Raw genomic sequence first — 15,041 nt, forward strand, 5'->3', positions numbered from 1 at the left:
TAAAAAACCATGAAACATGTGTTTAATTAAATACTTTTAAAAATATTAATTTCAAAGTTTATAAAAATCGGTGCTGATTTAAATTTTTTTCCATACAAACTTTGAACCCCTATTTCACCCCTTTAGGGTTAAAATTTTTCAAAATCCCTTCTTAGTGGATGTCCAGATTACGGAAGTAAACTTTTGTCCAAATTTCACGTTTCTACGCACAGCGGTTACGGCTGTGCGTGCGTCTTACCTCAGTCAGTTAGGACAAGTCCTATTATATATATAGATAATACACTCACAGTCTTGTGACTCTGCGCCACGACGGCCTCGACAAATGTATATCCTTACCTATATTATAAATTCGAAAGTAACTCTGCCTGTCTGTCTGTCTGTCTTTTACGCAATCAGGGCCAAACCGCTAATTTAATTGTGATAAAATACTCATATAGAGATACTTGAGGGTACCGGGATGAACATAGGATGCTTTTTTTTCTCATATTTGTAATATTGTCGATATATACTAATATATTAAAATATTTATTAATTTGACATGCAATTTATTCTGCCATGTTAATAACAACCGTCGCTATGCGACCGTTGCTAAGCAACGATTAGAAAAGTTTGTTGTTTTAAGAAAACGTCACCCAATTACTCAGATATTTTTCTAATAATAAATCTCCACTTATTATTCTTTTTAGCTTATTTTAATTATTTAGGCTTATATTTTCCTACTAATTATATTGAAAACTGAAAATAATTTCATAAATATATTTAATAAATGTTCGTATAGTTCAAGCGGGCATAGCCGCGTTGGGGTCCACTAGTTTTTTAATAAAATAGTGAACTATTTACGGTACTGTAGTGACATTCTCTAAGAACATAATATTAAAGTGGAACATTGAAGAAAAGTCCAATCGATGCGGAAAGATCGTGCAAACATTAGTTTTTGTTGTTGAAAAATGGAACACCAGGCCCAGATAAGACAGCAACTCTTCAAAGATTTCAAACCACTCAGCAAAACGAGCTCGACATGAAATATAAAGACCTGGCAATCACAATAGAATATTATAACGTAAAAATGCTTTTATATCTAAGAACACTATCACAACCACGAGCGAGCTTCAGATACAGAGCTCGCCTTGTGTCAAAAATGTCAACATCTTCAAAAGTAGAACTGAGTTCATTGTACAAATGAAACGAAACCACTACAATATCATTTTGTATCCTTAAGTTTTACGTATGTTTTGTATAAAAGAAAAGAAAGTTAAAATTTCTAGACTTATTTTTTCCCTTTTTCATATTAGCTATGTATGTTGTGCAGCAAATTCTTTTAATTCCTTTAAATATGCATTTAATACTTGGACATTTTGACTTCAATATTAAATTAGAATGTGAGCTTCTCAGAATATTGCCAGTTATTCTTTTCAAGAAATATCTTGTTATTAAAATGTACAGGAAAATAAATAAATAAACCAGTCAAGTGCGAGTCGGAGATGTCCACCAAGGGTTCCTTACAACTTTCATCATTCTACAATTGTAGGTCAACGAGAAGGCTAAATTATAAAAGTTGAAAACTATGAGTTTTTTGAGCTCAGTTTTTTCCTTTAAGGTCAGAACAGAATCTTAAAATAGTAGATTCATATTAATAATCTTCAAAATATTTATGAATGAAATACTAAAATTTATTTTTTGTTCATATATGAACCATAAAATTATATATATAAACACTACTTATTCTATTTACTACAAAAATAATAGTTTGTCTACAAGAGTCGCTGCTCCAAACATAAGTTATTAATATCTCAAAAGCGCAGCAAACACCTTGACTTTAATATTCTAAAAGCAACCTCTTTCTTGTGCACAATACATTTGCATTAAATTCCTTCTGTATTTTTATGTCAGTGACATAGTTGTTCGATAAGTATATTACTTACTACTTTACTGAAAGTACTAAACTAGGTATTTTAAAGGTACCTTTAAAGTACTTTAAAGATACCTTCTAGAGTATTTAATTACCAATTATTATTTCTATTAACATCTCTTATCGAATTACAATGGGCAAAACAATAGGCAAAACAATGTTCCTGTGTTAAAATCAGCTTCACGCCGTATCCTGCACACAGCAGGTTAGGCTATTGGTTTCCTGTATTGTTAAGAGATTCCTCACTTTCCGCCGAATTCTGGAGGCATTGTTTGTTGTGTGGCGGATCTCAACGCCGCGCTTTGCCTCGACACCAGAGCGAAGAATTGAAAATATAATAAACAATATATATGAATATCTGCAAATTCATATATGCAGGAACACTATTACTTAGAAAAACGTATAAAATACAACGTAACGGGACTGGAATAGTTTCGCTTCGAGTTTTCTATATATTTTTATTTTGTGTGGAATAACATTTTAAAAAATGTTGAAATGCCTAATGAAAACCGACGAGGTAGCTAGCTGGACGTTTCATTTTTATCCTTAAAATAGAAGAAATACCGGTATGTGAACCACAATGGTCACGTACAAGACAGGCAGAGGCACGTGTGTCGTTTTGACAAAGAATGCCAGTTAGCTTAGCGTTTCAACTTACCAGTTTCTATTTTATAGGTTCTGTACATATTATATATGAATTTAATACTGGAGGAAGGTCACGTAAAAAACATGAGGACCTCCCGAAGGGCATGTATGAAGAGGTTGATGACAGTGGACGAGGCGAAAGAGGTATGTAGAGACCGTAGCGTTTGTCGCTCCGTTCTCTTTGACTTCCCAGCGAGGGATAAAGCGTGAAGTTATGTATGTGTGTATATATGTTAAAATATGAGTGCGTTCTATTTGAATGAATCGATCCCACACTTATTACTGTCAATATACTACTTACGATGAGTTCTCTTATAACAGAAAAAACAAAAAATACGTTGTCTAAGAGTAATCTAAAGTATGAATATATTTAAACAAATATGATTTAATGGAGACGTCACGCGATAGTCGTGGGTTCGATTCCCATTTGGAGGAATAAAATATAAAAAACCTTAATTTTTTTGATCTGGTAACGAGAAAAGCCGCTCGAGAATTCGAAATTTGGAAAGTATCTTAACACTAGATTCCAAGATTTCCTCTCACTACCCTGCTATTTACAGGATACAGGAAGCTAAATAAATAAATAAACAAAAAAATAATAAATATCTCTCAAATACTATATAACACTGATTCCTTATCGTGATCTCTCATTCCTGGTGCGTCTGAGGCGGTTAGTGGAGCATGAGGTCGCGTGTTGGCTGACAGATAGCAATCTTCGGGGCCGTATGCGTTGCCTAATTAATATCGCGTGGAAATAGACCACTTGTCTTAGCGGCGGATGTTTGGAAGAGTTGTAAGCTATGCCTACTGACATCTTTAAATGTGTTTAATTCTGAGTTCTCTTTTTTCCGGTGCTTTTAGAAAATTTTAGATGTTTTCTTTTGAAGCTAGGGGCGCAGGAGCCAAAGTGTGACTGTAAAATCGACTGGTTTTGGGAAGAAGGTGTCTTCCACTCGAAGAAAAAAATAATATTTTCAATTCTTCGCTTGGTATCGAGCAAAAGAAATAAAATTTAGGAAATTTGCGTAAAATCACTCGTTGAACTCGAGACTGAAAAAGAAAAATATTTTACGTAACATCAATATACCCCCATACCTGCCCACTAATAGGAATAAAACATGCTAAATATCGCCTATGTAGTCTGACACTCACCAATTGCGTCATAATGGTTATCATCATCATCATCAAATCAGCCTTTTCAAGTCCACTGCTGGACATAGGCCTCCCAGGGTGCGCCAAAACTCCCAATCCTCCGCATCCAGTCGAAGCCAGCAACCTTCTTCAGGTCGTCGGTCCATCGAGCTGGAGGGCGCCCTACGCTACGCTTGCCGATCCGCGGTCTCCACTCAAGGACTCGTCTGCTCCAAATTGTTATAACTACAAAAAAAAAAAATCTAACTTTGAAATTAAATATGAAAAAAGGGTAAAATCACAGCTGCGAAACCTTAACGCATATCAAATTGATCTAAAGAACAGTAAGACTTACATCAAAGTTTAAAAGCCTTTGTTGGGAAAAAGTGAATTACTAAGTTTTCTTGTTACTTCGCAATGTTTATGAAAAGAAATTGTTTTGTATTTAGCCCGAAAATTATGAATTTCTAAGAAGCTCTTTGAAAATACAATTATCCATATTTAAGAGAGCGCTACATTTTCTTCTATATAATAATTAGATTGCCAAGGTAATTATAATAATTGCTTTGAGAGACATATTAAATCAACCCTTTTTAAGGCGAATAGGGGGTGGATGATGTTGTATTAAATTTATTTAATTACCATGGTAAGTGTTGAAAGTGAAAAATGGGGGGAGAATTCACTAACCACTTTTTGAGGAAGCTGCTTGTGCTTATGAAAAGCGCGTAAATATGCATTATAATCGATAGAGTCTTCTTCTTCCTGGCATTAATCCCGGCTATTGCCAGGGTCTACCTTCCTACTCAACCTACTCCACTTTGCACGGTCTTTTGCGTTCTCGGTGGTTAGACCATACTCGATAGAGTATGATTTGAAATTATTGAAGAAAATATTGATATTGTATTGTTAGTTGTCCTGTTATTTTTAAATAAATAAATGTAACTTTTATAGCCATAAAAAATATAGAAGAAATTTTAATTGTTATGAACTTTTCGACAAAATATCTTAAAGCTTAGAATTTAAAGTATGGATGGTGTTCAAGGTGTAAATGAAAGTTACACCTTGAATCCATATAATTATATGTATCTAATATCTTAAATAAAAAATACTATAATAATATACATTATAATTTTATGTTCCTATTAAAGGGCATTGTTAAGTTATCTGCATTACGTTGTTTTTTTGCAATTCTTATACTTGCTTTCCAAATTAGCTGCGCTATTTTCAAGCCACATTACCCCACTAATAGTCTTACATACTCCTTTAATTATTATTATCAATAATTACATTTAACAATTGAGGCCAGTCATAGCGTAGGGGCACTTTGTTCTGGTTGCGAGGCGCAGCGTTGAGTTTCGCTATTCAACGTGGAATGCTTCCAGAATTCAGAGAAAAGTGGGGGGCGGAGTGTCTTCACACTAGGCTTCCTCTGCCTAACCTGCTACATGCGGGATACAGCGTGAAGCTAAAAATAAAAGCAATAATAATTATAAAATATATAAGTAAGTGCTAGCAGAATTTTTGATTTATGTTCTAAATACATTTATATTTTGTATATAAAACGGGGGAGCTGTCACTTAATAGTATAACAAGGATTAATTAAAATAGATACTCCATCTTTTTTGTATCAAACAACATTGGCGACAGCAACCCAGTCATAACTGACGTGTTGAAAATGAGGAATATTTTACAAAGAAATCATATATTCCACATACTGAAGCCCTATCTTCCATATGGAGTTATCGATCCGTGGGATGATCTAAACCCTCGCTTATACCATGCCATTCATATTTATTGGCTCAAATTTTATGGGATGTGGTATTACAATTTTATTCCCACGAATATTTGGTCTTGGTTCCAATTTATATATACGATGCTGGTACTTTTTCTTGTATGCTTCTTGCCTTGTTTTGGAGAGATTGTTTACTTACTGAGGCGACAGGAAAATATTGGGGATATAGCTGAGGGGTAAGTTAATTAATGTTACGTAAGTTCTGTTATTATATTTTTCGGTATTACATACTAACTTTTATCTTATATATTTTTTTAGATTGTATTTATTTCTTAGTGAAATGTACACATACTTTAAAGTCGCTGTATTCTGGTTAAATAAGAAAAAAATCTTGAAGCTATTGAAATTTTTGCATTGTGATGAGTTCAAGCCAGAGGAAATGGAACACAGGGCGATTCTAAGGAGAAGCATTATAACGGCACGTTTCATAATGACCTGCTATTCCACTATGTGTGTCGGCGCAGTGATGGGTAAAGAGTTCTTTTTTATTTCTTTTTTATAGGAGTAGCAGTGGATACAGTTCCCCATTGTCCGCCGAATTCCGGAGTCGTTGCTTGCTGTATGGCGGAACTAAACGCCGCGCTTTGCCTCGACGTCAGAGCGATGAAATAAAAATATTAAACATTTTTTTCCCTCGAGTGGAAATCGAAACTACAACCTGTCACGTTTACAGTCACATTTTGTGCCCCTACGCCACGACGGGCCGGAAAAAAAAATAGTTTATCAATAATGCTATAACATTTAAAAGAATATTTATTTTGTTACAAAGACCTTTATTAGATTTTTTTAAATTATATTATTTTTAATTACATCATCGTTTTTAATTACAGTTGCAATTATAATGCCATTAACAGAGAATTTTGATATATTGCCCACCAATGTAGATTATCCGTACTTCGATGTCTACAATTCACCTATATATGGTATAATTTTTCTTCATCACGTATGTATCTTAAAGGTTATACTTTTTTTTAATAACACCCATGATCTTGCATGCTGCAAGGTAGGCAGAGGGAACCTAGTTTTATGACATACCGCTCCCCACATTCCGCCGAATTCTGGAGGCAATGTGTGTTGAGTGGCGGAACCCAACGCTGCAATTATACATGTTATACATTTTATTATTTCTAATACTTTGACATTTTTTTAAATATTTACAACAGTAATGATTTATTTAAATGTTAAATTATGTTTCAGATATATTATAAGCCCGCTACTTGCATAATAGATGGCGTCATGGACACCATTTTGGCAGCATTTATAGCATCTGCTAGTAAGATTAGATAATATTTGTTTTTTTTATAGATGTTCATAAAAAATATTATTTATTTCCAACATTCATTCATTTGTTTTGTTTGTTGTTGTTTATTGCTAGTAGAATAAAAAAAATACTTTTAAGAGTCTGAATTTCAAATTTTATAAAAATTGGAGCCGATTTTAAAAAAAATCTATACAAACTTTCAACTCCATATTTGCACCCTTAGGGGAGGAATTCTAGAAAACTTTCAACCAATATTTCACCCCTTTAGGGTTAAAATTTTTCAAAATACTTTCTTAGTACATGTCCAGATTACAAAAGTAAACATCTGTCCAAATTTCACGTTTCTACCCTCAGCGGTTACGGCTGTGCGTGCGTCTTACCTCAGTCAGTGAGGACAAGTCCTTTTAGTATATAAATTATGAAACAAGATTAGAAAATAGGATAAAAAAAATTATTTTTTTCATATTACTAATTTTCAATTCATAGTTTTAGTAAGAATTTTATACACCCCAGTATAACAACATAACAATCAATGTTCGTACATATGTTCGTATTGTTACACATTTATATGAAGCGGAAAACGTCATTGTAAACAATAATTTGTGGTCGGATGTGCTAAATAATTGCACTGTATCACCTACTTTGTGAAATTAATATCAAATGTGGATGCTTTTTAGTTTAAAACAATTTGGTTTTAATTTGTTTTTTCATTTATAAATTCATTAAATTAAAAAAAAAATAACTATCTATTACACCATCATTTTGTTAGCTTCACGCTGCATCCTGCTTAAAGCAGGGTAAATAAAGAAATTCTAGTGTCCAGAAATAACGTTCCCCGTGTAGAATGTAGTGCCGTTCTCCGCCTTCCGCTCATATTTGACACAGGAACACAAGCTCGTGACTGTAAACACGATAGAATGGCTTCTTAACACTTGAGGAAATGGAAGATTTAACATTTTCATTTGTTCGCTCTGGTAACGGAACCGGAAGTGTCTTACTAGGTTCCCAGGTTCACCCTGCCTAGCCTGCTACGGGATACAGAGTGAAGCTAAAAAAAAGAATATTTCTTTTATGAAAAAACCTACGTATTACTAGTAGCGTGTTAATGAATTGTACATGCGAGATATAATTGTTTGATCTCGATAATCATCAACATAATTTTAACAAAAATACAAAAGTAGATGCAGAAGAAAAAGTAATTTCTTCTATATTTTTGCTATGAACACGTTTTATCATCAAACGGACTAAATAGCTCCTTATCTTGTTTTATCTTAAAACGCAACAAATAAAATACTGTAAAAGACTTTCTTTTTATATTCAGTTGGACAAATAGATATATTGGCGTACAATTTACGTAATTTCGACGTGCTAGCCGAGAGAAAACGTAAAAGAGATTTACGGAAGAGAACCGGAATACTCAAAAATAGAAATTATTACATACATTATACATTAAAAAAGAGCATCGTTCATCATAATTCTATAATAAGGTATAACGGCATTTTCTTCATATCTAAAACTATAATAGTAATAGTACTAGAAGTTCTGTCAATTTAATATAAACTTTTGTTTTCAGATACGTTTTATTGATTGAAAGTGCGTTTAGTTTGGCCTCGGTCTTGCAATTTATGTTAAGTGTGATGGTACTCTGTTTAGTGGGCATTCAGTTTTTATCAGTATGGATACTTTTATTATTATTTATATTTTTTTATATTTTTACACAGTATTTGTCATATAGCAAACTAGACAGAGGGAACCTTAAGAGAGTCCGCTACTCGTTTTTACCCAATTTTTAAGACATTATGTGTTGAGTGAACCAGACCTGGAAAATTATAATAATTCATTTCGTTAGATAGGAAATTGAACCCATAATCAACGGCTTTTCATTCATAAACTGTGCTGCTGGGCCACAGCGATCTCTACTCAAATATAATATAATTTTTAAATACTTAAAGATATGTATAAAATAACTTTATTAATAATAAACTGTTATTTAGTTTTTTTTTTACAGATTGAAAATCCAAGAAGTCATCCAATGCAAATCGCATGGATGGCAATTTATCTCACGTGTATGTTGATTGAGGTGTTCATACTGTGCTGGTTCGGCAACGAACTGATATTAAAGGTCATCGATTTTATTCATTCCTGATATTTTTTATTTTTTTGTGCATTCACGTAACAAGCTTTATGTTTTACAGCATTTTTAAAGGTAATATATCGGTGTTCAAAAGATAAAGCGTAAACATTTATGTGCATATTTTTTTCCAATTTAAAATAATAATAATAGAGAGCTAGTTGTGGCGCAGGGGCAAAAAGTGTTACTGTAAATCTATCAGGTTGTGTTTCAGTACACGGTTCTATTCCCACTCGAGCAAATAAAATATTTAACATTTCCATTGTCTTCCCGCTTCTTCTTCTTCTTTGTCGTTTCACTCTTGACAGAGCGGCCGTGGTCGTCCTTTTTAAAGGTTGGTGGTGCGCCACACAGTCCGACGGCATTCTACGCGGTTGACTGTATGCCTGGTGCACTCGTAGAGAGGGTCATTGAGGTCTTCCCTCTAGAGATAAAGCGCAGCGTTGTGTTCCGCCACTCAACACTCAATGCCTCCAGAATTCGTCAGATAATGGGAAACGGATTGTCTTAACATTAGGTTCCCTCTGCCTACCCTGCGGGACATATGCGGGATACAGCGTGACGCTAAAAAATATATCATGTATAAGGGAGTACAATGTACCATCAATATTTAAGCATATTAAAGCAAGAATATGCAAGAAGAGAAGAATACTCGTATAAATTATAACTTCTTCTTCTACGTGTATTGAACAATACTTTTTGTAACAGATTCATATCACGCTTAGTTTACGTTATTACAATTTTTGAACGAGACTACTCGAGTTTAAAGCTTTTATGATTGGTTCAGTTTTCATAGACAATTTTCAACTATCCTCTCTATTGAAGTTCGAATGTTTTTCAATCTCCTGCTTTTTAATAGCCTTACGTACAATTTTAGGCACAAATATATCAACTTTCGCTGGCTAAGGTATAAAGTTTATCGGACCGAATGTAATAGTTCATATATGTGGAAATATAACCCATTTCAGAAAAGGTTTATTTTTTCTATCTACTAATTTTCTTTGCAAGATAGGTAGGTTGGCAAGATATGTAGGCTGTGCTGAAATTTACATTTTTGAACATACATATTATTTTTGTAATATTTGTATTGAAAAGATTAAATGCTTCAAATTCAGTTTTTAAGTCATCTTCTTTGCTAGAATTAGAAGTGCCAATTGTCTCGACCAGTGCCACTTGTTTGAGTGGAAGTGGCTCGCAGAATACTTTGTGATGCTTTGAGGCTAACCTTTAAAAGAAGAAAAGTAGCATATTCTCTTTTATTTTTATCATTCATCCATGTATATCAATAGGCAAGATGACGGATTTTGAGAAACTGTTCTGTAACGTTGAGAAATATATTATAACTAGCGGCCCGCTCGCGGTTTCACCCGCGTGAACTATGTTATTATTAATTTCTGTCTCCATGGCTACGTCCTAGTGACGTCTATGTAAAATTTGAGACTCCTAGCATTTGTAGTAACGAAGTTTCATACAAACTATCGACCCCAAAAACAACCCCTTAGAAGTCGAATATTACAAATTTCCGTCTTAGCGAGCACCTACGTCCTATTAGTAAGCAAAATTTCAGATTCCTAGCACATGTAGTTTCTGAGATTTCGTGATGAGTGAGTGACCTTTCGATTTTATATATATAGATTACAACCTATGTTAGAGCAGAAAAAAGATTTAGTATTAAAATATACATTATAATTTATTTAAAAATTCGACCAAACCAAGAAGAAAGTACTTCGCATTTCGTACATTAATATTATATTTAACTAATAATGTGCAATTATCCAGTGTTTTATTTGATTGAAACTATTTTTAACCACGCCATATCCTTCAATGGAACGACAATCAAAGCGTTAGTAGGGTAGGCAAAGGGAACCTAGTGTTAAGACACTTCCCTTCCCCACTTTCCGCTGAATTCTGGAGGCATTGCGTTTGAGTGGCGGGACTCAACGGTTTGCTTCGTCAGCAGAGTTAGAAAATTAAAATATTACATTTCCCTGAGTGGGAATCAAACCCGTAATCTATGATTACTGTCGCACGCTGAACCTGAACCACGACTGGCTACTGCTACTACTACTACTGACTACACTAACTTTTAATAATTTTTAAACTATAATAAACAGTTATATATTTTATTATACTAAATGAAAAACAATCTGCTTACAGAGTTTAGAATTGCGCCAAGCTGCATTTGATGGGCCTTGGCTGAAAATGGACCCCAAAACCACAATGTTTATTGTTATATTTCTGGAACGCAGCAAGCGTCCTCTGCGAGTTACCGCAGGAAAGATATTTACACTGTCTCTTAATACATATACATATGTAAGATATATATAATTGCTTAATTTTGTTGAGGCCAGCGTCACAAACGTGTGACTGACGACGTGACAGATTGTGAGTTCGATTCCCACTTGAGGAAATGAAAATGTTTAAAATTATCATTTACTCGAACTTAACATGCTATTAATTCAGAATTTGGCGGAAAGATTGAAGAGGAGTGTCCTAACACTAGTCTTCCTCCGCCTTCCCTGCTACATGTATTATTTATTTCTCTTTAAACGAATACTATTTGTTTTTAATGAATATAATAATAATAATAATTATTCACATATTAAATAATAATAATTTTTTAGCTCATCAACTGGTCTTATAAAGGATTTGCTGTAATGAGAAATATGAAGAAGTAACTCACATACGTATACTTTAATTGCAACATTAAATTATAGTTTATGCACAGATTACTTAAATGTTTGCTTATCATTTTTATTTCAAGATTTTTATGTCTTGTGAAAATAGAACGGCTCCACAGGATGATAGGGTCGATAGAAGAAACCAGGGTGAAGATACCCTATGCCCGCATTTTGTATGAAATGGACTACAAATATAAGTTTTTAGTGGTTTTTCTTTTTTTTTTGAAATACCTGCAAATTAATTATGTAATTTTCATTTTATCGTTATTGCTTGGAAGAACATTTGAAGATTCTGAAGGTTTTTTCTGAGTTCACGGGAAGGACGGTTTAGATTCCCTTGCGAGAGAAAATTTGCGGCATAAACGACCAAATCTTATGATTGCGTTGGCTTAAAAGTTTGAACTTCTCCACAGCTCCATGAGACAGTAGACACGAGTATTTGATATAAATTTCACCCTGATATCTCCACGTGTTTCTAAGAAAAAGGGTCTCCATAGACGGACTGACGGACAACAAAAGTGATCCTAACAGGATCCGTTCCGTTCCAGGGTTCGTTTTTTTCCTTTCGAGGTACAGAATCCTTAACATCAAGTGTAGGTAGGTGAGTTATTTAAGAAGGAGAGGTTTGAGTGTATATTGTTTACTAGCGGACGCGCGCAGCTTCACTTGCTTATTTAGGGGTGAATTCTAATAAACCACGAAACGTATTCATTGAAATATTTTTATGAGTTTAAATTTAAAATTTTATAAAAATCGGTGGCGATTTAAAGATTTTTCCATACAAGCTTTCAACCCCTTATTTGCACCCTTAGGGGGTGAATTCTAGAAAACCATGAAACACATGTTCAATTAAATATTTTTAAGAGTCTAAATTTCCAATTTTATAATAATCGGTGGCGTTATAAAGATTTTTCCATACAGACTTTCAACCCTTTATTTGCACCCTTAAAGAGAGAGTTCTAGAAAACGATGAAATACGTGTTCAATTAAATACTTTTAAAAATCTAAATTTCAAATTTTATGCAAATCGGTGCCGATTTAATTTTTTTTCCATACAAACTTTGAACCCCTATTTCACCCCTTTAGGGTTAAAAATTTTCAAAATCCCTTCTTAGTGGATGTCCAGATTACGAAAGTAAACATCTGTCCAAATTTCACGTTTCTACGCATAGCGGTTACGGCTGTGCGTGCGTCTTACCTCAGTCAGTGAGGACAAGTCCTTTTATATATATAGATTATATTGCTATTATATTTTCTTCAATAGACACTAATTTAATATTCTCCAGAAAATAGAGTTTGTATTATTATGAAAATCAGGCTCATAAAAGAAAAATATTATTAAATATAGTTTCCAGCAAAAAAACAAGTATTTTTATTAAATAAAAAGTAATTTATTAAAGGCATTCTTGTAGCTATTCTGATAAAATATAAAGTAACTGCCCAGTTTCATAGCTAGTTAAAACGCCTACGCTCAATTTATTGGTACTTTCGTGAACAATGTTGCTCCTCGGCTAGCTTGTTTCAACGTATTTATTACTTTGATACTTTTCCTCATAGTTCTTATACGTACGTACTCGAGGAATATTTTCCTTTCTTCGTGCACGTGTCAAGACAAAACACGGTGTTTATTTCCGCCACTCAAATCGAAATGTCTCCAGAATACGCTGGAAACAGACGGAATGTCTTAACACTAGGATTCCTCTGCCTGCTCTGCTGTTCTGCTGCGGGATACAGCGTGAAGCTAAAAAAAATAATAAAACGATGATTTAACTCAGCAAGTTAATAAAATTTAATATTTTTAAAAATTATTGTTAGACATAAATTTTGCCAACGCCCCCAATGCGGCACTTGGATGTCGATTTATACCTGACGTATATGTTTATAGAGGCATTCAAGCTGTGTTGGTTTTGTAACGGAGCGACGGAGAGAGTAATCCATCTTTTCCATTCATCACGTTCAAATTTATTTTATTCTAAACCTCACATGACGGGCTCTGTTCTTTAGTGTATGGTGCAAGTGGCATATATTCAGAATGAGCCATACATCCCTGTGCTTAAATAATTGTAACGCCATTGTGGGATAGTTATTTTTCAGTTTCACGCTGAATCCCGCATGAAGCAGGGACAGCAGATAGGAATTTAGTGTTAAGACAATCAATTCTCCTCTTTCCACCGTATTCTCAATTTCTTGAGTTTCTTTATGTCAAGTTGCAAGACATCTTGCTTAGTAATTAAAATGCTAAAATATAGAAATAATGTTATTTAAATTGGGAAATATATTATTTATATTACAATTGTAGATGTGTCTTTGGTTTCTTAGACAATATGTAGCAATTAGTTCTGTTCCTCAACTAATGTAATGTAACTGCAAGAAAATGGAAGCGCTATAATGAGTGAAGGTCTGTGGTTGTCTGCATTGTAAAGAAATATAAGTTTGTTTTTGAATTTGAATTAAACTTTTAGTTTAGAAATCTTGGAAACTCTTCCAAGCTGGAGTAGTCTTGGAATCGGCTCAAGACGCGCATGTTTAAACGTATACATATAAAAAAAATATTAATTTGAATGCGATAACAATATTTATATTACATAGGTACAAAGACATATGAAGAATTATATAAAATATTTATAACTGAATATACTTTTATTAAATATGTGAATAAATTTTACATTTTTAAATATAAATTATTATAAAAAAAAGATACATTTAAAAATATAAAAAACCACTCTTCCGAGGGCGGGACAAGGGTCCAAGCCATCGGTGGCTAGGGCTCCAGAGAGAGGAACCTCCGCACAATACGTGCCGTCTCAAGTAACACTGCCTTCTGTATCCGGTTCTTGATCCAACAGCTAAGCGATAGCCTCTTAAGGTGTTGGTCGAGGCTTTTCGCTATTAGACCGTTAACCGAAACCACTATCGGCACAATGATAGTCGCATTGACATCCCACATGGCGGTAATCTCATGGGCTAGGTCCAAATATTTAGATTGTTTTTCTTTTTCGGCCTTCACGAGATTGTCATCATGTGGCATAGTAACGTCAACAATCACTGCGCGGCGCGCCACTCGGTCTACTAATACTATATCAGGTCTATTGGCAACAATATACCTGTCAGTAATAATAGACCGATCCCAGTAGAGCAAAGCACAGCTATTTTCAAGAACAGACATGGGATTGTACCTGTAGTAAGGCACCTCCAATTTTACAAGGCCATATTGAAGAGCAAGTTGCTGGTGTATTATCTTGGCTACTTGATTGTGTCTATGCAAATACTCACCATTAGCAAGATGAGAACAACCAGAGACAATATGTCTGAGGGACTCCCCAGGTCGATGACACGCCCGGCAGATGTCGATAGTGCCATCTTTCATAATATGTCTCTGGTAGTTCCGTGTCTTGATAACTTCGTCCATAATTGCACAGACAAAACCTTCAGTTTCTCCGAAAAGATCCCCGAACTGTAACCAAGATAATGATGAAGCAGTATCCACGTCC

At 34.1% G+C, this 15,041-nt stretch overlaps 1 protein-coding gene across 1 annotated transcript; it reads left to right on the forward strand.

The window, feature by feature from the left end:
• The first annotated feature begins 5,174 nt into the window (after window positions 1-5,174).
• LOC146539548 (odorant receptor 10-like) lies at window positions 5,175-11,657 on the forward strand. Its single transcript, XM_085208334.1, has 9 exons — window positions 5,175-5,653; window positions 5,736-5,947; window positions 6,308-6,420; window positions 6,675-6,750; window positions 8,060-8,225; window positions 8,312-8,411; window positions 8,747-8,860; window positions 11,027-11,182; window positions 11,494-11,657. The coding sequence occupies exons 1-9, from the start codon at window positions 5,361-5,363 to the stop codon at window positions 11,545-11,547; spliced, it is 1,284 nt and encodes a 427-aa protein (XP_085064460.1). The 5' UTR covers window positions 5,175-5,360; the 3' UTR covers window positions 11,548-11,657.
• The last annotated feature ends 3,384 nt before the right edge of the window (window positions 11,658-15,041 follow it).

The sequence above is a fragment of the Heliconius melpomene genome, chromosome 4 (assembly GCF_056956725.1).
Source record: "Heliconius melpomene rosina isolate 202511_hmr_F chromosome 4, ASM5695672v1, whole genome shotgun sequence".
NCBI classification, from domain to species: domain Eukaryota; kingdom Metazoa; phylum Arthropoda; class Insecta; order Lepidoptera; family Nymphalidae; genus Heliconius; species Heliconius melpomene.

Bases quoted from the DNA above. Each gene is read 5' to 3' on its own strand.
- LOC146539548 (XM_085208334.1), top strand. From the start codon at position 5,361: ATGAGGAATATTTTACAAAGAAATCATATATTCCACATACTGAAGCCC. The intron at 8,226-8,311 runs GTATAACGGCAT...TTTTGTTTTCAG, and splicing joins CATCATAATTCTATAATAAG to ATACGTTTTATTGATTGAAA. The intron at 8,412-8,746 runs GTATGGATACTT...TTTTTTTTACAG, and splicing joins TGGGCATTCAGTTTTTATCA to ATTGAAAATCCAAGAAGTCA.